Source organism: Labeo rohita, chromosome 24 (assembly GCF_022985175.1).
Source record: "Labeo rohita strain BAU-BD-2019 chromosome 24, IGBB_LRoh.1.0, whole genome shotgun sequence".
Classification (NCBI taxonomy): Eukaryota; Metazoa; Chordata; class Actinopteri; order Cypriniformes; family Cyprinidae; genus Labeo; species Labeo rohita.
In genome coordinates this window covers 17,877,909-17,896,995 of record NC_066892.1, presented here as the reverse complement: position 1 = coordinate 17,896,995, position 19,087 = coordinate 17,877,909, and the positions used below count along the sequence as shown (strand labels likewise).

At 36.6% G+C, this 19,087-nt stretch overlaps 1 protein-coding gene across 1 annotated transcript; it reads left to right on the top strand.

Moving 5' to 3' along the window:
- The first annotated feature begins 712 nt into the window (after nucleotides 1-712).
- crispld1a (cysteine-rich secretory protein LCCL domain containing 1a) lies at nucleotides 713-16,046 on the top strand. The gene is made up of 14 exons (XM_051098581.1): nucleotides 713-970; nucleotides 6,303-6,421; nucleotides 7,633-7,765; nucleotides 10,590-10,705; nucleotides 10,824-10,924; nucleotides 11,180-11,326; nucleotides 11,826-11,886; nucleotides 12,015-12,081; nucleotides 12,168-12,298; nucleotides 12,373-12,416; nucleotides 14,221-14,293; nucleotides 14,433-14,508; nucleotides 14,602-14,735; nucleotides 15,082-16,046. The coding sequence occupies exons 1-14, from the start codon at nucleotides 713-715 to the stop codon at nucleotides 15,131-15,133; spliced, it is 1,512 nt and encodes a 503-aa protein (XP_050954538.1). The 3' UTR covers nucleotides 15,134-16,046.
- Nucleotides 16,047-19,087: the final 3,041 nt, after the last annotated feature.

Sequence of the window (19,087 nt, the reverse complement as noted above, 5' to 3'; positions counted from 1 at the left end):
CACGGTTTGGTCAGGTACCCGGATGCGAGGCCATATTGGAGATACTCTGATGTAAACAACAGCATGGATTGCAGGGTTAATATTAGCCTAATATTTCATCTACCTGGACGGAAATGATAAGAACAAACATGAATGTTGTCAGAATTCTTGCCTTGGAAATCCTGGTTGAGTTTGGCCAAACACAAACGCCTTTTGTTCCTCAGAGAGTTTTTTGCACTCTTCTGCTTGATTGGTATAACTTTTGGCAGTCTGTAGTACTCCAGATGTTTTCCCGGTCCGACCGATAAGCACAGCCCAAAACATGACAATAATTGACCATTTTCAGCAGCAATAATTAGCCAAATTTGCGAGTTCTCTTCAGCTCAGTGGCATTGTTTAATTTCTTTGCCACCAATTTGGCCGATTGATGGCATGTTGTGAAAACACTCTATGTAAAAACTTTACTGTGTGCAATTTGTACCTATTTGTACCCTCTCTTTATCTGCAAAATTATGTTTCTAGTGGTATCGTCATAGTAATGTTCAAAACGTTAACAAAAGCTTTGATGAATTTTCTGAATTTTCCATCTTTTTCTTTCAAGGCAACCCTTCCCCCATCGCCTTCTCTTTTTGTTCTACCTGTTTTATTTATCAGCTTCATTGCCTAAAAAGCTTTTCCCCTTTCCTTCAGTTACCTGAAGACCCTCAGACGTCATCATCAAAACTCATCCACCATGGGTCACTTAACCTCTGCATTACTGAGGGGTCTCTTTCTCCTTCTGGTGACCCACAGTGTGTTTGCCATGGTGCTGTTTAATGCCACAGATCTTGGCATTCTCTTGGAGAAGTACCTGGATGATGATGGAGACTGGATGGTGGAGAGACAGCGAAGCAAGAGGGCCATCACTGCCAGTGACATGCAAGCAATTCTGGACCTCCACAACAAACTCAGGGGGAAGGTCTACCCACAGGCTTCAAATATGGAATACATGGTAAAACACCTCTACACTACTACAAATGACAGAATATGTTGAATTACACACATTAGGAAGAATTATCCACTCAACTTGTTCTGTGGTTCAGTGATATGTGTACACAATACAACTTTGCAATCAGTTTGTATCATATTTGATACTCATTTAAGGATAAACTATTAATCAGAGGGCAGAATGTATTCAGAAGATTATGTACAACAGATTTCTCAACAGTTTTGATGATGTTGATCATTTAAAGACTTTAGAAATTTATGTGTCAAATTTGATACAGTAAGCTTTACAGGGTTAAGAAGGATAACCTGTAAAATGTGTTGACTGGAGAACAGTATAAATGGTTCTGTCTGATCTTTTGTGAAAAAAGCCTTGAAAAAAAAATGCTAACTCAAGTGTGTAGTTGTTAATTACCTGGTCTTTGTTTGCAAAGTAAATGGTGGGTTTCCAGAGGTTTATGAGTAAAAAAAAAAAAAGAATAAAAAGGGACAAGAGTATTACAGATAATTGGTGTCACTGCAGGATCGAAATAAGGTAACAGAATAATATGCATATTTGAATGTTGCTCACTGAACTTTTTGCTTGCCTAAAGTTTGATGCTTGTGGTATGATCACATCCTGATATCTTTGCTGAAGCAGTGTTATTTTTCAATGAGCTGTTGAACAGAGGACCACACACTTTCAGACGTTCACGGCTAACCATAATGTAGTCTGCATGTAAAGCACATACATTGTTCTGTCTGAAGGATCATTGCTGAAATAGAAGAAATTATTATTCCCATTATTCTACTAGACAGTATGTGAAATGGACAAAGAACCCCTTCAGCGTAAAGTTGACTCATGGATATAAAACTAGCAGAATGTCAGCATCTGAAGTGCTGTAAAACAAATACAGTTAAATATTGTTTCAGAAGCTGTGTTTCCTCATGCTTAGTCGGGCTGGCTTACCACCAAACATTACAAAGCCCTCAGCTCCCAAGAGGTATTAAAGGAATACTTCACTCAAAACTGAACATTTTGTCTTAATTTACACCCTCATGTTGTTGGCACATTCTTCAAAATCTGTCTTTAAAAGAAAGTCAAACAGTTCTGGAACAGCAAAACGGAATTTTCATATTTGGAGAAACAATCGCTTAAAAGCGATAGTTCACCCAAAAATGAAAATTACCCCATGATTTACTCACCCTCAAGCCATCCTAGGTGTATATGACTTTTTTCTTTCAGGCCTCCTGGCTCTTCCAAGCTTTATAGTGGCAGTGAATGGGTGTTGAGATTTTGAAGTCCAATAAAGTGCATCCATCTATCATAAAAAGTGCTCCACATGGCTCTGGGGGCCTTTTGTAGCAAAGCGATGCACATCAATATTTAGAACTTTGTAAACCAGATGATGTAGTATGTAGGCGTAGGCATTAGCGGTAAGAATATACTAGTCTCGCGAGAACAAAGAAAAATAATCTCCTCTTGGTTTATATCAAAATCCTCTGACATTTTTCTTTGCTTCTAATTCATGACTAGTATTTGGTTTTGCTTTCTCCACTGCGCTTCTTTGTTCATCACTGCATTCGTCTACCTCCTATGTCATCCGCTGAAACGCCACTCTCCCATGAATGCGTGTACAACAGTTAGCGGAAGCTAAAGATTACGGTTTATGAAGTTTTAAATATGGATGTTTTTCTTAAACAAACACATCGCTACACTTCACCAGGCCTTTATTAACCCCCTGGAACCATGTGGAGCACTTGTTATGATGGATGGATGAACTTTATTGGACTTCAAAATCTCAACACCCATTCACTGCCATTAGAAAGCTTGGAAGACCAGGACGTTTTTTAATATGTGACCCTGGACCACAAAACCAGTCATAAGGGTCGATTTACATCATCTGACAGCTGAATAAATAGGCTTTCCATTCCATATGGTTTGTTAGGATAGGACAATATTTGGATGAGATATGACTATTTGAAAATATGCAATCTGAGGGTGCAAAAAAATCTAAATACTGAGGAAATCACCTTTAAAGTTGTCCAAATTAAGCTATTAGCAAGGCAGAAATTAGGTTTTGATATATTTATGGTATTAAATTTACAAAATATGTTCATGGAACATCTTTACTTAATATCCTAATGATTTTTGGCATAAAAAAATGTTGCCTATTGCTACATATATATATCTGTGCTACTTAAGACTGGTTTTGTGGTCCAGGGTCACAAAACCAATTCAGATTGTTTTCATCTGAAAGGAGAAAGTCATATACACCTAGGATGGCTTGAGGGTGAGTAAATCATGGGGTAATTTTCATTTTTGGGTGAGCTATCCCTTTAATCTACTGCTGTCTATGATGTCTATGAATTGAAACAAAATAAACTAAATTCTTATGACTGAATAAGGAGCTTGATTTAGTAGCTTTAGAAGAATACATTGCTTAGTTGAATGCTGATTTTAAATGGTCTAGCGAGGAGATAAAAATGGGGCACACTAAACAAACCAGTACCATGAGACTAATACAGTTTACACTCTTAGTTCAGAAAAAGTAAGTGGTGCATGGCTCTCCCGAACACTAAGACCCATTTATATTTCAGCTTTTTAGAAAGATGGGCAGTGGTTTGAGAGATGCCTTGCAGGGTTTGTTAACTGGGTGTCTGGAGTGGAGTTTGGGCAGCTCAGCAGAGTGAGAGTAATAGGAATGGTGTGATGGATGTGGAGACATGGAATGTGATGATGTTCTGCTCCAGCCTCTTATAATACCGGATTCAGAATTCCAGACTACAGTGGGGAAATCGAGCAATCAACAGGCAAATACGCTGTACAGCAGCTGCATTGACTTTACATTTCTCATGTAATACTTTCCCTCTCAAGCTCCTCAGGGACATTGGAAATTTTTCACTTTCTTGGAAAGTGACCAGATGACAAAAAACGTGCAGCTGATGAGGTGTCAAATGAAGTAAACAATAGTGTGTGAAAGAGTGTGAGTGTCTGCACTGACGGGGACGTGTTTTCCTTTACCGGTCCTGTCTAAGTGCGGTCGGATTCTTGGGGGCCTCCCCTACTGAGAACGCTGTACAAACAGAGTCAGTTTACCCTTTTTCATTTACAGATTTTGCAGGGTAGACCAGTCACTGGTGAAAATGTGCAAATCTGCACAATCAGTACTCACTGAGTTTCAATTGTGGTTTAAAAGTGTGTGATTTTCATGATTTAGTACACCTGAAGCCATCGGTATTCATGTGCCAGTCGATTATTTCTGATATTTCTGCTGTTAAATCCTTCAAAAACTGGGTTTATTCACATGAAAATGAGGGATGAATTAAAATGCTGTTATTAAGCTTAACTTGTATTAAATGTAGAATAGTCCTGTATCTCTATAGTATAAAGTCCTGCTTTGATGGGTGACTTAGTAATCCAAGCAGACATCCAGTTGGCAGGTGCTCACTTCAAGGATTAATGTCTCAGGCAATTGTTTCAGCTATTTTAGGGACCTTATTGGGCCAGGTTTACCGCTGGACTGTGCTTTGGGACTTCCTCGGGAAAAAGTGTAACATGTATGGGCAGTGACAGGGCAGATAACTCCCCCGTCACCCCCGCCACAATTCTGGCTCCAGTTTCTCTCCAACCTTGAGTTTTGTATGCTTTCCATTCAAGGTGAAAGTGCTGTTTTACTTTTCCAGAATAATGAGATGTTGTATTAAACAGCAAAATATGGGGCAGATGGACAGGAAAACACATTTGTGAGTGGCCTTAAATGATGTAGCTTGCAACCAAACTAGCAACACAGAGCAGGAACTACAGAAAGACATATGGAGATCATTATTGTGTGTTAATGAATCAGGGCACAAGAAAAATAAACCAAGAGGTCGACCAGAAAGAAACCTAGTTCTTTCTCCAGCCTGTAAGCGCACTTTGTAGGCTAAATGAACTTAAAGAGTTCACCCAAAAATGAAAATTCTGTCATTAAGTACTCATCCTCATGTCGGTCCAAACCTATAAGACCTTTGTTCATCTTCGGAACACAAATCAAGATATTTTTTATGAAATTCTACAGCCTTCTAACCCTGCATAGACAGCAACGCAACTGACGCATTCAAGGCCTAGAAAAGTAGTACGGATAATGTTAAAATAGTCCATCTCTGTTTTATGAAGCTACGAGAATATTTTTGTGTGCAAAATAACAACTTTATTCAACAGTTTCTTCTCTTCCGATGTCACATGGATGATTTCATCCTACCTGATATCATGACAGAAACAGACCTGTGGGAACGTTTTCGTGAGATGCGAAATACGTTCCATTAAGTACATAACTGCAGTTTCCAACAGAAATGTCCACTAGTTTCCAACTAGTCTCCATATGTTTTGCTTTCTGGATGTAACAAGCTTGCTCGGTAGCTCAGCTGGTACGGAATTGGACTTAGGATGTGGAATCCTTGGGTACAAATCCTGTGAAAAACATGATTTACGATGAAAGAGCTGAAAGATGAGAGATCGAAAATCAAGCTAATACAGCATCTCTGTGATTGCGTTGTTAAATCACATTAACTTGTAATAGTTTCCATATACAGTTATGATTACAGCTTCATATGTTTTGCTTTCTGGAAGTAACAGGTTTGCACGGTATCTGCGCTGGTATGGAATTAGACTTATAATGTGGAATCATTTGGTACAAATTCTGTGAAAAACATGATTATGATGAAAGAGCTGAAATCTGAGAAATCGAAAAACAAGCCAAAATGGCATCCTTGCGATTGTGTTTTTACATCACATTCGCTTTTGTTCATACTCTCGGGTAAGTTAAGGTATGGTGCAAATGGTACGTTGTTTTAAAACGTTGTTTGGTGACACGTACAAAACCAATGCCACATAAAACTTACCATATGTACATTCATGTATTTCAGGGAAAAAAAACGAACACTCTTTTAGTGCCACTCAGTGGGCATTTCTGTTGGAAACTGCAGTGGTATGTACTTATTGGAACGTATTTCACATCACTCGAAAAGTTCCCACAGGTACATTTTCGTCATGAGACCAGGTTGATTTTATCGATGTCCTTACTACCTTTCTGGGCCTTGAACGTGTCGGTTGCATTGCTGTTTATGCAGGGTCAGAAAGCTCTCGGATTTCATCAAAAGGTCTTACGGGTTCATTTTTTGGTTAAACTATCTAAACTGACTTACAACAGCCATTGACTTTCACAGGACTAAATTCTTTTTGTTAACCACATTATAAACAGGTCATAATCATAACCACACATACAAAAGATTAGGGATTAAACAGCTTTGTTTCTGCAGCGCTCTACTTGCCACCCATTTCCATCTGAATCTCAGCCATGTCTCTGTGTTTCTTTTAGGTGTGGGACACTGAACTGGAGCGGAGCGCTCAGGAATGGGCCGAGACCTGCCTGTGGGAACATGGCCCGGCTGGTCTGCTGCCTCAGATTGGTCAGAACCTGGGAGTGCACTGGGGAAGGTCTGAATGAGCTTTGGTGTTTTATAGCAATGTGAGCTTATTAGTGAACTCATTGAGTTGAAGTTCTATACACCTGGATTTTAGCTTTATTAATACACTACTGTTCAAAAGTTTGGGGTTATTAATTTTAGCAAAAAATCTTACATATTGTGCCTTTAAAACTAAAGAGGTCTCAAGATAGAGCCATAAGGGACCTCACAGATTTATATGAGCAGCGGCCCCAAATGGCCACAAAACATTAATTTAAGATTAATATTATTATCATTTTAAATAGGTCTCTTGTGCTCACCAAAGCTGAATTTATTTGATAAAAATAAAGCAAAAAATAATATTAAAATGTACTTTTTTTCTGTGTTGACAGATGAATTTTCAGCAGCCATAACTCCAGTCTTCAATGTTACATGATCCTTCAGAAATCATTCTAATATGTTGGTGCTCAGAAAACATTTTGTGTTATTATCAGAGTTAAAAACAGTTGTGCTGTTTAATATTTTTATGTAAACTCTGATGTTTTTTTTCTTGATTCTACTTTTTTAATGATGTATGTATTTACTTTTACTTCTGATCCAGTTAACATATTCAGTAAAAATATTTTGTTCTTTAAAAAAAAACTTCTGACCCCAGAATGCTAGAATGACTAACATGTATTTAAATTAAACTAGCAAAATCCTATATTTACATCAGTCTCAGTGTCAGATGGCACACCCAAAGACCACCCACACGCTGTTCACTAACCGCTTGATGCATATTGCATATAAAACTGGAAATTGCTTTTTAGATCTGGCAAACTGTAATCCGGTTGGCTGGCTTTACACAACTTCGGTCAGTAAGGGCAGACAGTATTTTTTTTTATCAGTCCACCTGGAAATGAAGTCATGTTTACAAAGTACCATACTGATACAGTGAGCAGTTTTGAAGAACGTTTGAAGTTAGTGTCAACAGATCTTTAAAAGATACTGCCACTTGAGAGACTTCATACCAATGGTTTAAGGCACTTTTTAGCAGTTTAACTAGATATCTAGATATCTAAGTAAGTTTGTATTTGTTTAAATGCAGCCTGAGCATAAGAGACTTCTTTTAAAGACTTTAGAAACATAAATAAACCCCAAAATTTTGAACAGTAGTGTACATGTTAGCTAACTTATGTTACATTAGACAATGCATTACATTTAAGCTATTACTAATGATGTTTTTTTTAATGTTCACCTTAGATATCGTCCACCTACGTCTCATGTACAAGCCTGGTATGATGAGGTCAAAGACTACTCGTTCCCATACCCCCAGGAATGTAACCCTCACTGCCCTTTTACATGCAGTGGTCCAGTCTGTACCCACTACACTCAGGTAGATATATAGTAATAACATGCCTCCTAAGCACATCACATGTGTATTTAGCTGCAAACCCATTTATGGATTTGACAGCTCTGAAAACAATTCTGAAGTTGATGGGAAGTCAGTGAAGGAATTTTAATACCAATGTAATATGTGTTCTCGTTCTGGTTGTCAGCACTTCAGCTGCAGCCTTTTTAAATAGTTTGGGGGCTTTTGGAGAACACCAGGCAAGAGAGCATTAAAGCGCTTCAGTCTGCTAGCAGTGAACATGAGTGCCAATATTTGTGCTTTTTGAAAATGATTCTTAGATGTTAGAACGCGGTTGTAATGATTGTAAATCATGAAGTATAGTATGTAATTTTCAAAGCTAGAGGGTGCATATTCAAAACAAACAAAAAAAACAAAGGTATAGTTTGATGATGCCTTAATTGAGACATAAACTCGTGATTCTAAATTCTGTTATAATGCTACTCTGTGTGTTTGTCTACCTGTTTAATAGAACGCATAACATATAAAAGCGTCTTTGGTGTTTTCATGTTTTCTACAACATAAAACCAAAAGTAGTTAAATTCGTATTTCTCTGGGTTTAAACATTCTTGGAAACATTTGGGGTAATGTAAGTACACAAGTTAACAAAATATATAACACTGTTCTAGTGAGTTTTGGATATTTTATTTAAATCTTGGACTTAAAGAGGTCTCAAGATAGAGTCTTGAGGATCGTCACAAGTTCTGAGCACAGTATCTGAGCAGTGACCCCAAATGGCCACCAAACATTTTTAGTACTGAACAGGTAAAGACCAAGCCACCAAACATTTAAAGCCTAATTTACTGTAAAAATTCACCTTTTAGCAGGAAATATAGCAAATCGTATGGATATTGGAATCATATGGATTACTGTGTGTGTTCTTTTTGAACTTGGGTGCATTATATGGACAAGACTCATGCAAAAAGATTTGAATATAGCGCAATATATATTTATTCCATAAACTCTTGATTCTGAGACATAAACTTGTGATTCTGAGACAAACTCAGTAGTCTGAGACATAAACTTGTGATTCTAAGACATAAACTCGCAATTCTGAGACAAACTCGCAAGTCTGAGACAAACTCACAATTCTGAGACAAACTCGTAATTCTGAGTCAAACTCGCAATTCTGAGACAAGAACTCACAATTATGAGACATAAACTTGCAAATCTGAAGCACAAACTCGCAGTTCTGAGACAAACTTGCAATTCTGAGACAAACTCACGAGATTGAGACAAACTCGCAATTCTGAGACAAAAACACAACTCTGAGACATAAACTCGCAAATCTTAAACACAAACTCGCGATTCTGAGACATAAACTTGGAATTCTGAGACATAAACTCGCGATTCTGAGACATAAACTTGTGATTCTGAGACATAAACTTGTGATTCTGAGACATAAACTTGTGATTCTGAGACATAAACTCGTGATTCTGAGACATAAACTTGCGATTCTGCGACATAAACTCGTGATTCTGTGACATAAACTCGTGATTCTGCAACATAAACTCATGATTCTGAGACATAAACTCGTGATTCAGAGGCATAAACTCGTGATTCTGAGACATGAACTTGCGATTCTGAGACAAACTCGCAATTCTGCGACATAAACTCGTGATTCTGTGACATAAACTTGCGATTCTGAGACAAACTCGCAATTCTGCGACATAAACTCGTGATTCTGCGACATAAACTTGCGATTCTGAGACAAAAACTCACAGTTCTGAGACAAACTCGCAATTGTGTTATAAAGTCAAAATTGCAAGAGCGAGACATAAACTCGCAATTCTGAGACACTCGCAATTCTGAAAAATAAACTTGAATTACTGAGAAATAAAGTCTTTATAACACAATTGTGAGTTAAGTCAGAAATGTGAGATATAAACTCGCAATTATGAGAACCTATCAGTCTTTTTTCCCCCTCAAAACTGGACTTTAAAACTTGCAGTTGGGAGTTTATATCACAATTCTGAGAAAAAAAAAGTCAGAATTGCAAGATATAAACTCGCAACTGCAAGAAAAAAAATAGAATTGCAATTGCTACTTTATTTCTCACAATTGTAAGTTTATATCGTCTGTGGAAGCAAAACAAGGCCGCTGGAAAGATTGCTAATGAGAGATGAGTGCGACACACAGCTCGAAAGCAAACAAGCTCTTTTCGCTCTTTCCGGTCACATGTATGTGGGGTAAAGCAGTGCAGTGCAGTACTAGATACATTTGCATGTGTTGAAAATTCTGTTATAATGCTACTTTGTGTGTTATAACATATACAAGCATCTATGGTGTTTCCATGTTTTCTACAACACAAAACCAGAAGTAGTTAAATTCTTATTTCTCTGGATTTAACGTTCTTAGAAACATTTAGGGTAATGTAAGTACACAAGTCAACAAAATATATAACACTAGTGTTCTAGTGGGTTTTTGATATTTTAATCAAAAAATCTTGGACTTAAAGAGGTCTCAAGATAGAGCCTTGAGGGACCTCACAAGTTTATCTGAGCAGTGACCCCAGATGGCCACAAAATATTTATAGTACTGAACAGGAAAAGACCAAACCCAACCCACCAAACATTTAAAGCCTAGTTTACCTTTTAGCAGGAAATATAGCAAATCATATAGATATTGAAGTCATATGGACTACTGTGTGTGTTCTTTTTCAACTTGGGTCCATTATATGGACAAGACCCATGCAAAATGATTTGAATATAGCACATATTCCTAGTGTTAAAGATAATGCAAGACAATTAAAGAATAGATTTATTTTAGGCAGTTGTAACTGACTGTTTTTCCTACTTCCTGATTCCAGCTTGTTTGGGCAACTAGTAGTCGAATTGGCTGTGCGATCAATGTGTGCTACAACATGAATGTGTGGGGCCAGATCTGGGCGAAAGCTGTTTATCTTGTGTGCAACTACTCACCAAAGTGAGTTACTTATTCATTACTCTTCATCTATTATTCAATTCTGCACCCATTCTCACTCATTTATATTATGATGGCTTGTCAATCTTGTCTGTCCTTGTGTGTGTTTCGTCCTGTGCAGAGGTAACTGGTGGGGATATGCCCCATATAAGCACGGCACCCCTTGCTCCGCCTGTCCACCAAGCTATGGAGGAATGTGTAGAGAAAACCTCTGTTATAAAGGTTTGTTATGAGCTTTTATTGCAGTAGCTTTAAACATTATCCATTATCATTATTCATACACTACTGTTCAAAGGTTTGGGGTCAGTGTGGTTTTTTTAAGGCTTTTATTCAGTATATTAAAATAAAAAACAGTTTTTGATTGTAGCAATATATGAAGAAAATATTACTGTTTCACTGTATGTTTGATCACATAAATTAGCAATAACTTGATCCAGGCAAAATGTACGACTGCTCATTTCTCTGTTTCACTTTCAGGTGACGGATCAAATAGACAAAGTCCACGCGAGGAAACAGACGAAAGAAATTCTATAGAACCAGAGGCCCCTCATAGCCCTGGGCCCCGTTTACAGGCCCCAAGTCCAACCAGACGCCCAAACGCAGTTGTGAGCAAAGAGCAGATGTGTAAGCTGTTTATACTTTCCAGTGTCATGAAATAAAAGATGTACTTGGAAAAACAACTCATTTTTAATCTAAAAATTAATTTTCTATGACTGCACACAAAAATTGCTTGCACGCAAACATATTTCTGTTTAACTCTGATTGTTTTGATGTTCACCAGGCATGGATTTGTCGATGAGTTTTTTTTTTCAAACATATATTTAATGTTGCAAGTCACTTTTGTGCAGCAGGGAGGTTTTTTTGTTCTCATAATGGTGATCTCCCTGCTGAGTGTGTTTGCTTTGGGGACGATGAATACTTGTGGGTTTTAAATTGCTTCCTTTGCTGAAAGCGGGTTTGGACTGAAAGCTGAGATCTCCTGCTGTTGGCCACCATGAGCTCCTGCTGGAATTCCACAGCTTGCTTTTACAGAACTGCAGGAACAGAGCTGTGCATTTCTGCACTATGCAGCATATCTAAACATAAATGAACCACCTGTGTTTTATTCTGCTTTGTTGCGCAGCCCAGATTGTGACATGTGACACAAAGCTAAGAGACCAGTGTAAAGGCACCACATGCAATAGGTATGATTAAAAAGAATGTGCCATGTACGTCAAATAGGCCATTTCCATTACAATAATAATAATTACAATTTTCACACCAGTTACTGCAATTACTTTTTCCAAATTATTATTTTTTTCCATCTGTAAAGGTACGAGTGTCCTGCTGGTTGTTTAGGCAGTATGGCAAAAGTGGTTGGAACAGTGTATTATGACATGGTAAGCCTGGCATAAAGATTTTTTTTCAGTTTTTCCTGTCACGTACAGTCTAAACTTTTCATACTGACAATATCTTCGCCCTTCAGCAATCCAGTATTTGCCGGGCAGGCATTCATTACGGTGTCATTGACAATGATGGAGGCTGGATGGATGTCACAAGACAAGGCAGAAAGGACTTCTTCATCAAATCATACAAAAATGGGCTTCAGTCCCTTGGGTAAGCAATCTGTTCGAGATTGACTTTCATCCGCGGTAGAGACAACTCCATCTAACTTGATGAAAATGTTACAGGAAATACCAGAGTGCCAATGCCTTCACAGTATCCAAAGTGACAGGTAAATGACAGTTTTGAATATATTACATGGTTCTCTGTGATACTTGATTTTGATTGGTCAATTGTGTCATTTAACAGTCAAATATTTTATATAATGGTTAAACTATGTTTTACTTTGGCAACAAATGCCCTACATCATGGCTAAGCTAGTTTCACAACTCCTTGTATCATTGTGCATTTTATTCTGCTGTATTAAAATAATTTACATTTAAATCAGTATTTCATGTCCATCCATATAAAGTACATTACCATTCAATAGTTTGGGGTTGGTAGGATTTTTTGGAAAAAAGTCTACGAAAACAATGTCATTTTCTCACAATTCTGACTCTTTTTTCATTTGCAGTTTTTTCATTTTTTTCATTTCAATTGCAATTCTGAGAAGTAAAATCATAATTGCGACATATAAACATACAATTCTGACTTTTTTTCTCAGAATTGCGAGTTTGTATCTGCAATTGTGATTTTTTTTCAAATGTTTTTTTTTTTTCTTTTTTTTTTTTATAACTCGCAATTACGTGTTGTAAAGTCAGAATTGCAAGATGTAAACTGGCAATTCTGAGAACATATCAGATCCATATCAGGCCGCAATTGCGAGTTTATATCTCACAGCTTGGAGAAAAAAAATCTGAATTACGATATATAAACTCACACTCACAAAAGTCAGAATTTCAGTTTAAATCTTGCAATTCTGACTTTATATCTCGCAGTTCTGACTTTATAACTCGCAAATGTGAGTTTAATTATGCAATTCTGAGAAAAAAGTCAAAACTGTTTTTATATTGCAGTTCTTACTTTATTACTCGTAATTGTTTATATCATGCAATTCTGAAAAAGAAGTCAGAATTGTGAGTTTTTATCTCACAACTCTTGCTTTATTTCTCACAGTTCTGACTTTATAACTCACAATTGTGAGTTTATACCATGCATTTCTGAGGAAAAAGAGTTTTTATATTGCAATTCTTACTTTATTTCTTGTAATTGTGTTTATGTTTATTGTTAGTTCATGCAGTTCTGAGAAAAAAGTCGTAATTGGAAGTTTTTATCACTCAATTCATTATATCACGCATTCTGACATTATATCGCACAATACTGACTTAGTAACTTACAGTTCTGAGATTAAAAAGTCAGAATTGTGAGATAAAAAGTCACAATAACCTTTTTTTTAATTCAGTGGTGGAAATGGGCTTCCATAGAAGTCTCTTAACTCACCAAGGCTGCATTTATTTAATCAAGAATATATTTCATTATAAATAAATAAATAAATAAATACAACATATAAATACTGTGAAATATTAAAATTTAAAATATAATATCTTCTAATTAAATACATGGCAAATGAGAATTTTTAACATCATTACTCCAATCACGTGATTCACTACCACACGATCCTTCAGAAATCATTTTACTATGCTGATCTGATGTTCAACAAACATTTCTTATTCTTATTATTAATTTTTAACTACTTATTGTTATGTTGAAAACAGCTGTCCTGCTGTATATATTTGTGGAAAACATGTTTTTTAGGATTTTTTGATGAATAAAAAGTAAATAAAAACAGTATTTATTTAAAGTAAAATATTCTTATAACATTATAAATGTCTGTACTGTCACTCCTGATCAGTTTAATGCACTCTTGCTAAGCTATTGTATATATTTGCTAGGCAGCTACAATATATGGTTGTTATCGCAATATAAGCCCTGACAACCGTGATCACAACCCCGATGCAAAACAGAGAGCTCTTGTATCATCCTGTAGTTGTTACATACAGTACCTTTACTATTCGTTTCATCATCTTTCCTTTCAGTAAAAGTTATCACATGTGAGACTACTGTTTCTGCGCTGTGCCCTTACCAAAAGCCTACAAGACATTGTCCAAGGTAAAACTCGATCTGTAATGAACCAAACCTCCAGGTGAAATTATCTCACCTGTTTTGAAACAAAACTTGCCAACAGCATTTGAAACTATTATTACATTGTCCAAAAACACTAAATCTTTCAACATTTTCTTCCCACAAGGATTTACTGTCCTCGAAACTGCCTGCAAGAAAACCCCCACCTTTCGCGAGTCATCGGCACCAAAATTTATTCAGATGTAAGCTTTTTTTTATTACTCAAAATCGAACTCAAAGCAAGAAGATTGCTGGCCCACCAAAGACTTAATTTTAAATTCAAATTTGTTTTGCAGAAATCTAGTATATGCAGATCTGCAATTCACGCCGGCGTTTTAAGCAACGAATCAGGTGGTTATGTTGACGTGATGCCCACAGACAACAGGAATCTGTACATTTCTTCACACCAGAATGGCATTGTCTCAGAAAGGTAGGTTTTATCCCTAAACTGGCCCGTGTGGAGCCGGTGTAAGGCGGAGTATGGGGCAGCCTGTCGCTCCTTAAGCTTTTAAAATCACAGGCCTTTATTAATAAAGCTGATTAGGGGAGAGCCGTACCAGTGGTTCCACTCCAAGCGTGGTAGAGTAAACTCACTACGAAGGCATGGTAGACAATTACGCAAATTAACAATGGCTTGTAAAGACAAAATGAACATAGCCATCCCATCAAATATCGTAAACATCTTCTTACACTAAATAAGCTTTTCACCATTATGAACACAATTATGTGTAAGGGTTGGGAGGCATTGCTTATTTATCTTGTGTGTTCTCTCACAGCCTGCAGAACCCCGCGGGAGGCAAGGCATTCAGAGTATTCGCCGTTATTTGAGCGTGTGCTGAAATCGCGGTCACTCATCAACTCGTTCTGTTGATTAGGCTGTAATAGTGGCCATTGTGAGGCCTTTTCTGCGCTAACCAGCCTATACTGTATTTTCTTTCACACGAATGTTGACTGAACTAAGTATTTGCTATATAGATGGAGACCCTTTCCAATGCATCTAGCTGATTAGCCATTGTATTGCCTAAAAAGCATGTAATTAGAGGATCATTCAGGGAATATCGTGTCTGTATTGCAGAGAAAAAAGCACTTAAGGAGTTTTAATCTTTCGTTATTGTCGTAAAGAACATTTTAGAGACTGTTACGGCTTTTTAGTTTCATTACATGTTGAGGAAGTTCTCACTCATTTTAGATTTATTTTCTTTTATTTATTTTTTATGTATTTTTTTTGCTTTAGGGCAAGAAAGGACTGCTGATAAGGTTTTGAGAGGGTTTTTTTGCAGATTATTTTGATGATAATTAAGAATGTGGGTATAATCCTGCAGGGCAGGAGATTACATCTAAAAACATCCAACTAAACATAATATGAAACGTCCACATCGTTAAACACTTGTAAATAGCTTGTCGTGAATAACTTGTCTCTAGTATTAAAGAGATGGTTCACTCAAAAATGAAAATTCTGTCATTAATTACTCACCCTCTTGTCGTTCCAAACCTGTAGGAGCTTTGTTCATCTTTGGAACACAAATTAACATATTTTTGATTAAATCTAAGAGCTTTCTGACCCTGCATAGACGGCAATGCTTCTGACACGTTCAAGGCCCAGAAAGGTAGTAAGGACATTGGACTTTATTCAACAGTTTCTTCTTTTCTGTGTCAGTCAGCATGCGTACCACGTCGTGTTCCTAAGATGAACTAAGTTCTTACTGGTTTGGAACAATATTAACCCTTGTGCATCAATTTAAAAAAGTAATAGGTCCTTAGTGGGCAAAAATTAAAAATTGTCCATGTCAATAAAAAAGGGAAAGGAGAAGTGCACATCCAGAACAAAAATTTACAGATGATGTACTCACCTCCTTGTCATCCAAGATGTTCATGTCTTTCTTTCTTCAGTAGTAAAGAAATTATGTTTTTTGAGGAAAACATTTCAGCATTTTTCTCCATATTATGGACTGATATGGTGCCCTGAGTTTGAACTTCCAAAATGCAGTTTAAATGCAGCTTCAAACGATCCCAGTTGCGGTTGTTAAAGATCCCAGCCGAAGAAGGGTCTTATCTAGCTAAATGATCGGTTGTTTTCACAAAAATAATACAACTTATATACTTTTTAATGTCAAACGCTTGTCTTGTCTTACTCTGCCTGAACTCTGTTTTTTTCTGGTTCGTGATAGTTAGGGTATGTCGAAAAACTCCCATCTCATGTTCTCCCTCAACTTCAAAATCGCCCTATATCACTGCTTTGCCTTTTTTGTTAAGGGAGTTTGATCTTCTTTACATGTTCACTTTGCAAAAACTAGGTGGGAACTTCTGCAGCGATGTAGGATTATTTTGAAATGATTTTTGAAGTTGAGGGAGAATTGGAGTTTTTCAACATACCCTAACTGTCAGACGAGTGTTTGAGATTAAAAAGTATTTATATTGTATTTTTAAAATGAAAATAACCAATCGTTTCGCTAGATCGTTTACAACCGCATTTGGGATCGTTTGAAGCCACTTTAAACTGCATTTTGGAAGTTCAAACTCGGGGCACCATAGCAGTCCATTATATGGAGAAAAATGCAGAAATGTTTTCCTCAAAAATCATAATTTCTTTACGACTGAAGAAAGAAAGACATGAACGTCTTGGATGACAAGGGGGTGAGTACATTATCTGTAAATTTTTGTACTGGAAGTGGACTTCTCCTTTAAGCTTCCCAAGACTTAAGTTTGGTCTCATTTTAAAGAATACCAGTGGCATATTATTGTTGAAGTAAAAAAAAGTTTAAAAAGTCAAACCAAAAAAGTTATAGAGATTTAAGTTTATAAAAAAGCTTTATGAACAATATTTCAGATAAAATATATATTTTATGAAACATGTTAAACTCTAAACTTGCTAGAAAATCAAAGCCATAAATCTAAAGTTGTGTTCCAAATTTGAGGTTGATAACTCAAAAAAAGAGCTTTCAGTAAGATTTAGTTTGGGCACAGTACCAGATTTTCCGCATTAGATGCCAGCAAAACTGGATTTGTGATTTGCAGTTTTTCCCTCTCAAATATTACAAGAAAACACATGCACAAACTCAAAATTTATTTTTTTATGACACGCATACAAACCACACTCTGACATCCATACCAATACACCCATACAATTATAGCTGCATTATTTATCCAATTGGCTCTATAATATGCAGAAGCAGAAAACAGGAATAAAGCGAGTATTTGCTTTATTGGCCAAATCTGAAAAAATGGCACCACCTGGTAAAAAAGGTAAAAATCTAATTTTGAAGCCTTGCCAACATAATGAAAGTCTGTTAACAAAAATTGCGTAATTTTACAGTTAAATGGCACTGTGATTAAAAATAGCAGTTTCAATCAGTTTCAGTGGGGACGTGTTTGTTTATTAAAGGAAATGGGGGTGAATTAATACAATTACAATAAAAATACACACCTGTGCAAAAATGAATGCACCTGGCCATAGCACAGGAAAAATCATCCAAAAAAACCCAAAACTGAAATGGACAACAGTTTCCAAAAGGACGCACAAGGGTTAATAACTGAATTTTCCTTTTTGGGTGTACTATCCCTTTAATTGTAATGAGGTGCTGTATTCATGGGTATACTGTACTGTCTCAGAAAAGTGAGTGTATTATCATTTAATGATTTTGTAGGTTTTCAAAAACTTTTATATTATGTCTGAATGAATTTGAGGTGCTTTTTGTAATTCCTTAAAGGGATATTTCACCCAAAAATGAAAATTCTGTTATAATTTACTCAACCTAAAGTTGTTACACACCAGTTTGAATTTCTTTCTTTTGCCAAACACAGAAGATAGGTAAGCAAACAGTTGACGTTAGCCATTGACTTCTATGGAGAAAAAATACAATAGCTTCCCTTACCTGTTTGGCTACCCACGTTCTTCAAAATAACTTTAAGGTAAGTAAATGATGATAGAATTTTTGGGCGAACTATCCCTGTAAGGCAGTGGTTGTCAACTTGTTTGGTCGCAAAAAACAAAAAAAGTAGCAGGTCTGTTCTGATATGGAAAACACTAACCATATTATTCTGCATTGGATAGCTAAATAAATAAGCATATAAACTTTTGAAACAGAGGGGGAATGTGTATATTTTGTTGTTGATATAAAAGACTGTGCATCCTCAGCTAACACGGAATGTTCTCAAAACTATGACTGACGTCCTGGAAAGGTTCTCTCAAAGTTAACAGTACTGGAAAAACATATAATGTTCGTTCAGACTAATCTCATGACGAAAACGTACCTGCAGGAACGTTTTTGCAAGATGCGAAATATGTACCACTATGTATGTTTTGTGGCATGTTCGATGTGGAATGTTCACTGAGTGGCACTAAAATATTCGGTTTTCATTTTTTTTTTCCCAGAACAGCTGAACATACATATGTATGTTTATATGACATTAGTTTTGTATGCATCACCGCAGTTCTGACTTGAAGTGTCTATTACGTGGAGCTATAACTCTAATGACGTTTTAAAATAACATATCATCTGCACTACACCTAAACCTACTCGATAGTATGAACAAAAGCGAACGTGACATGAAAATGCAATTGCATGTCGTTTAAGCTTGTTTTTCAGTGTCTAATCTTTCAGCTCTTTTATCGTGAGTCATTTTTTCATGGGATTCGTACAAATTCTGTGCCGGCTGAGCTACCGAGCAAGCTTGTTACATCTGGAAAGCGAAACATAGAGATGTAATCATAACTGTGTGCAAAAACAGTTACATTATGCAGTGATGTGTACTTATTGGTATGTATTTTGTGTCTTGCATGAA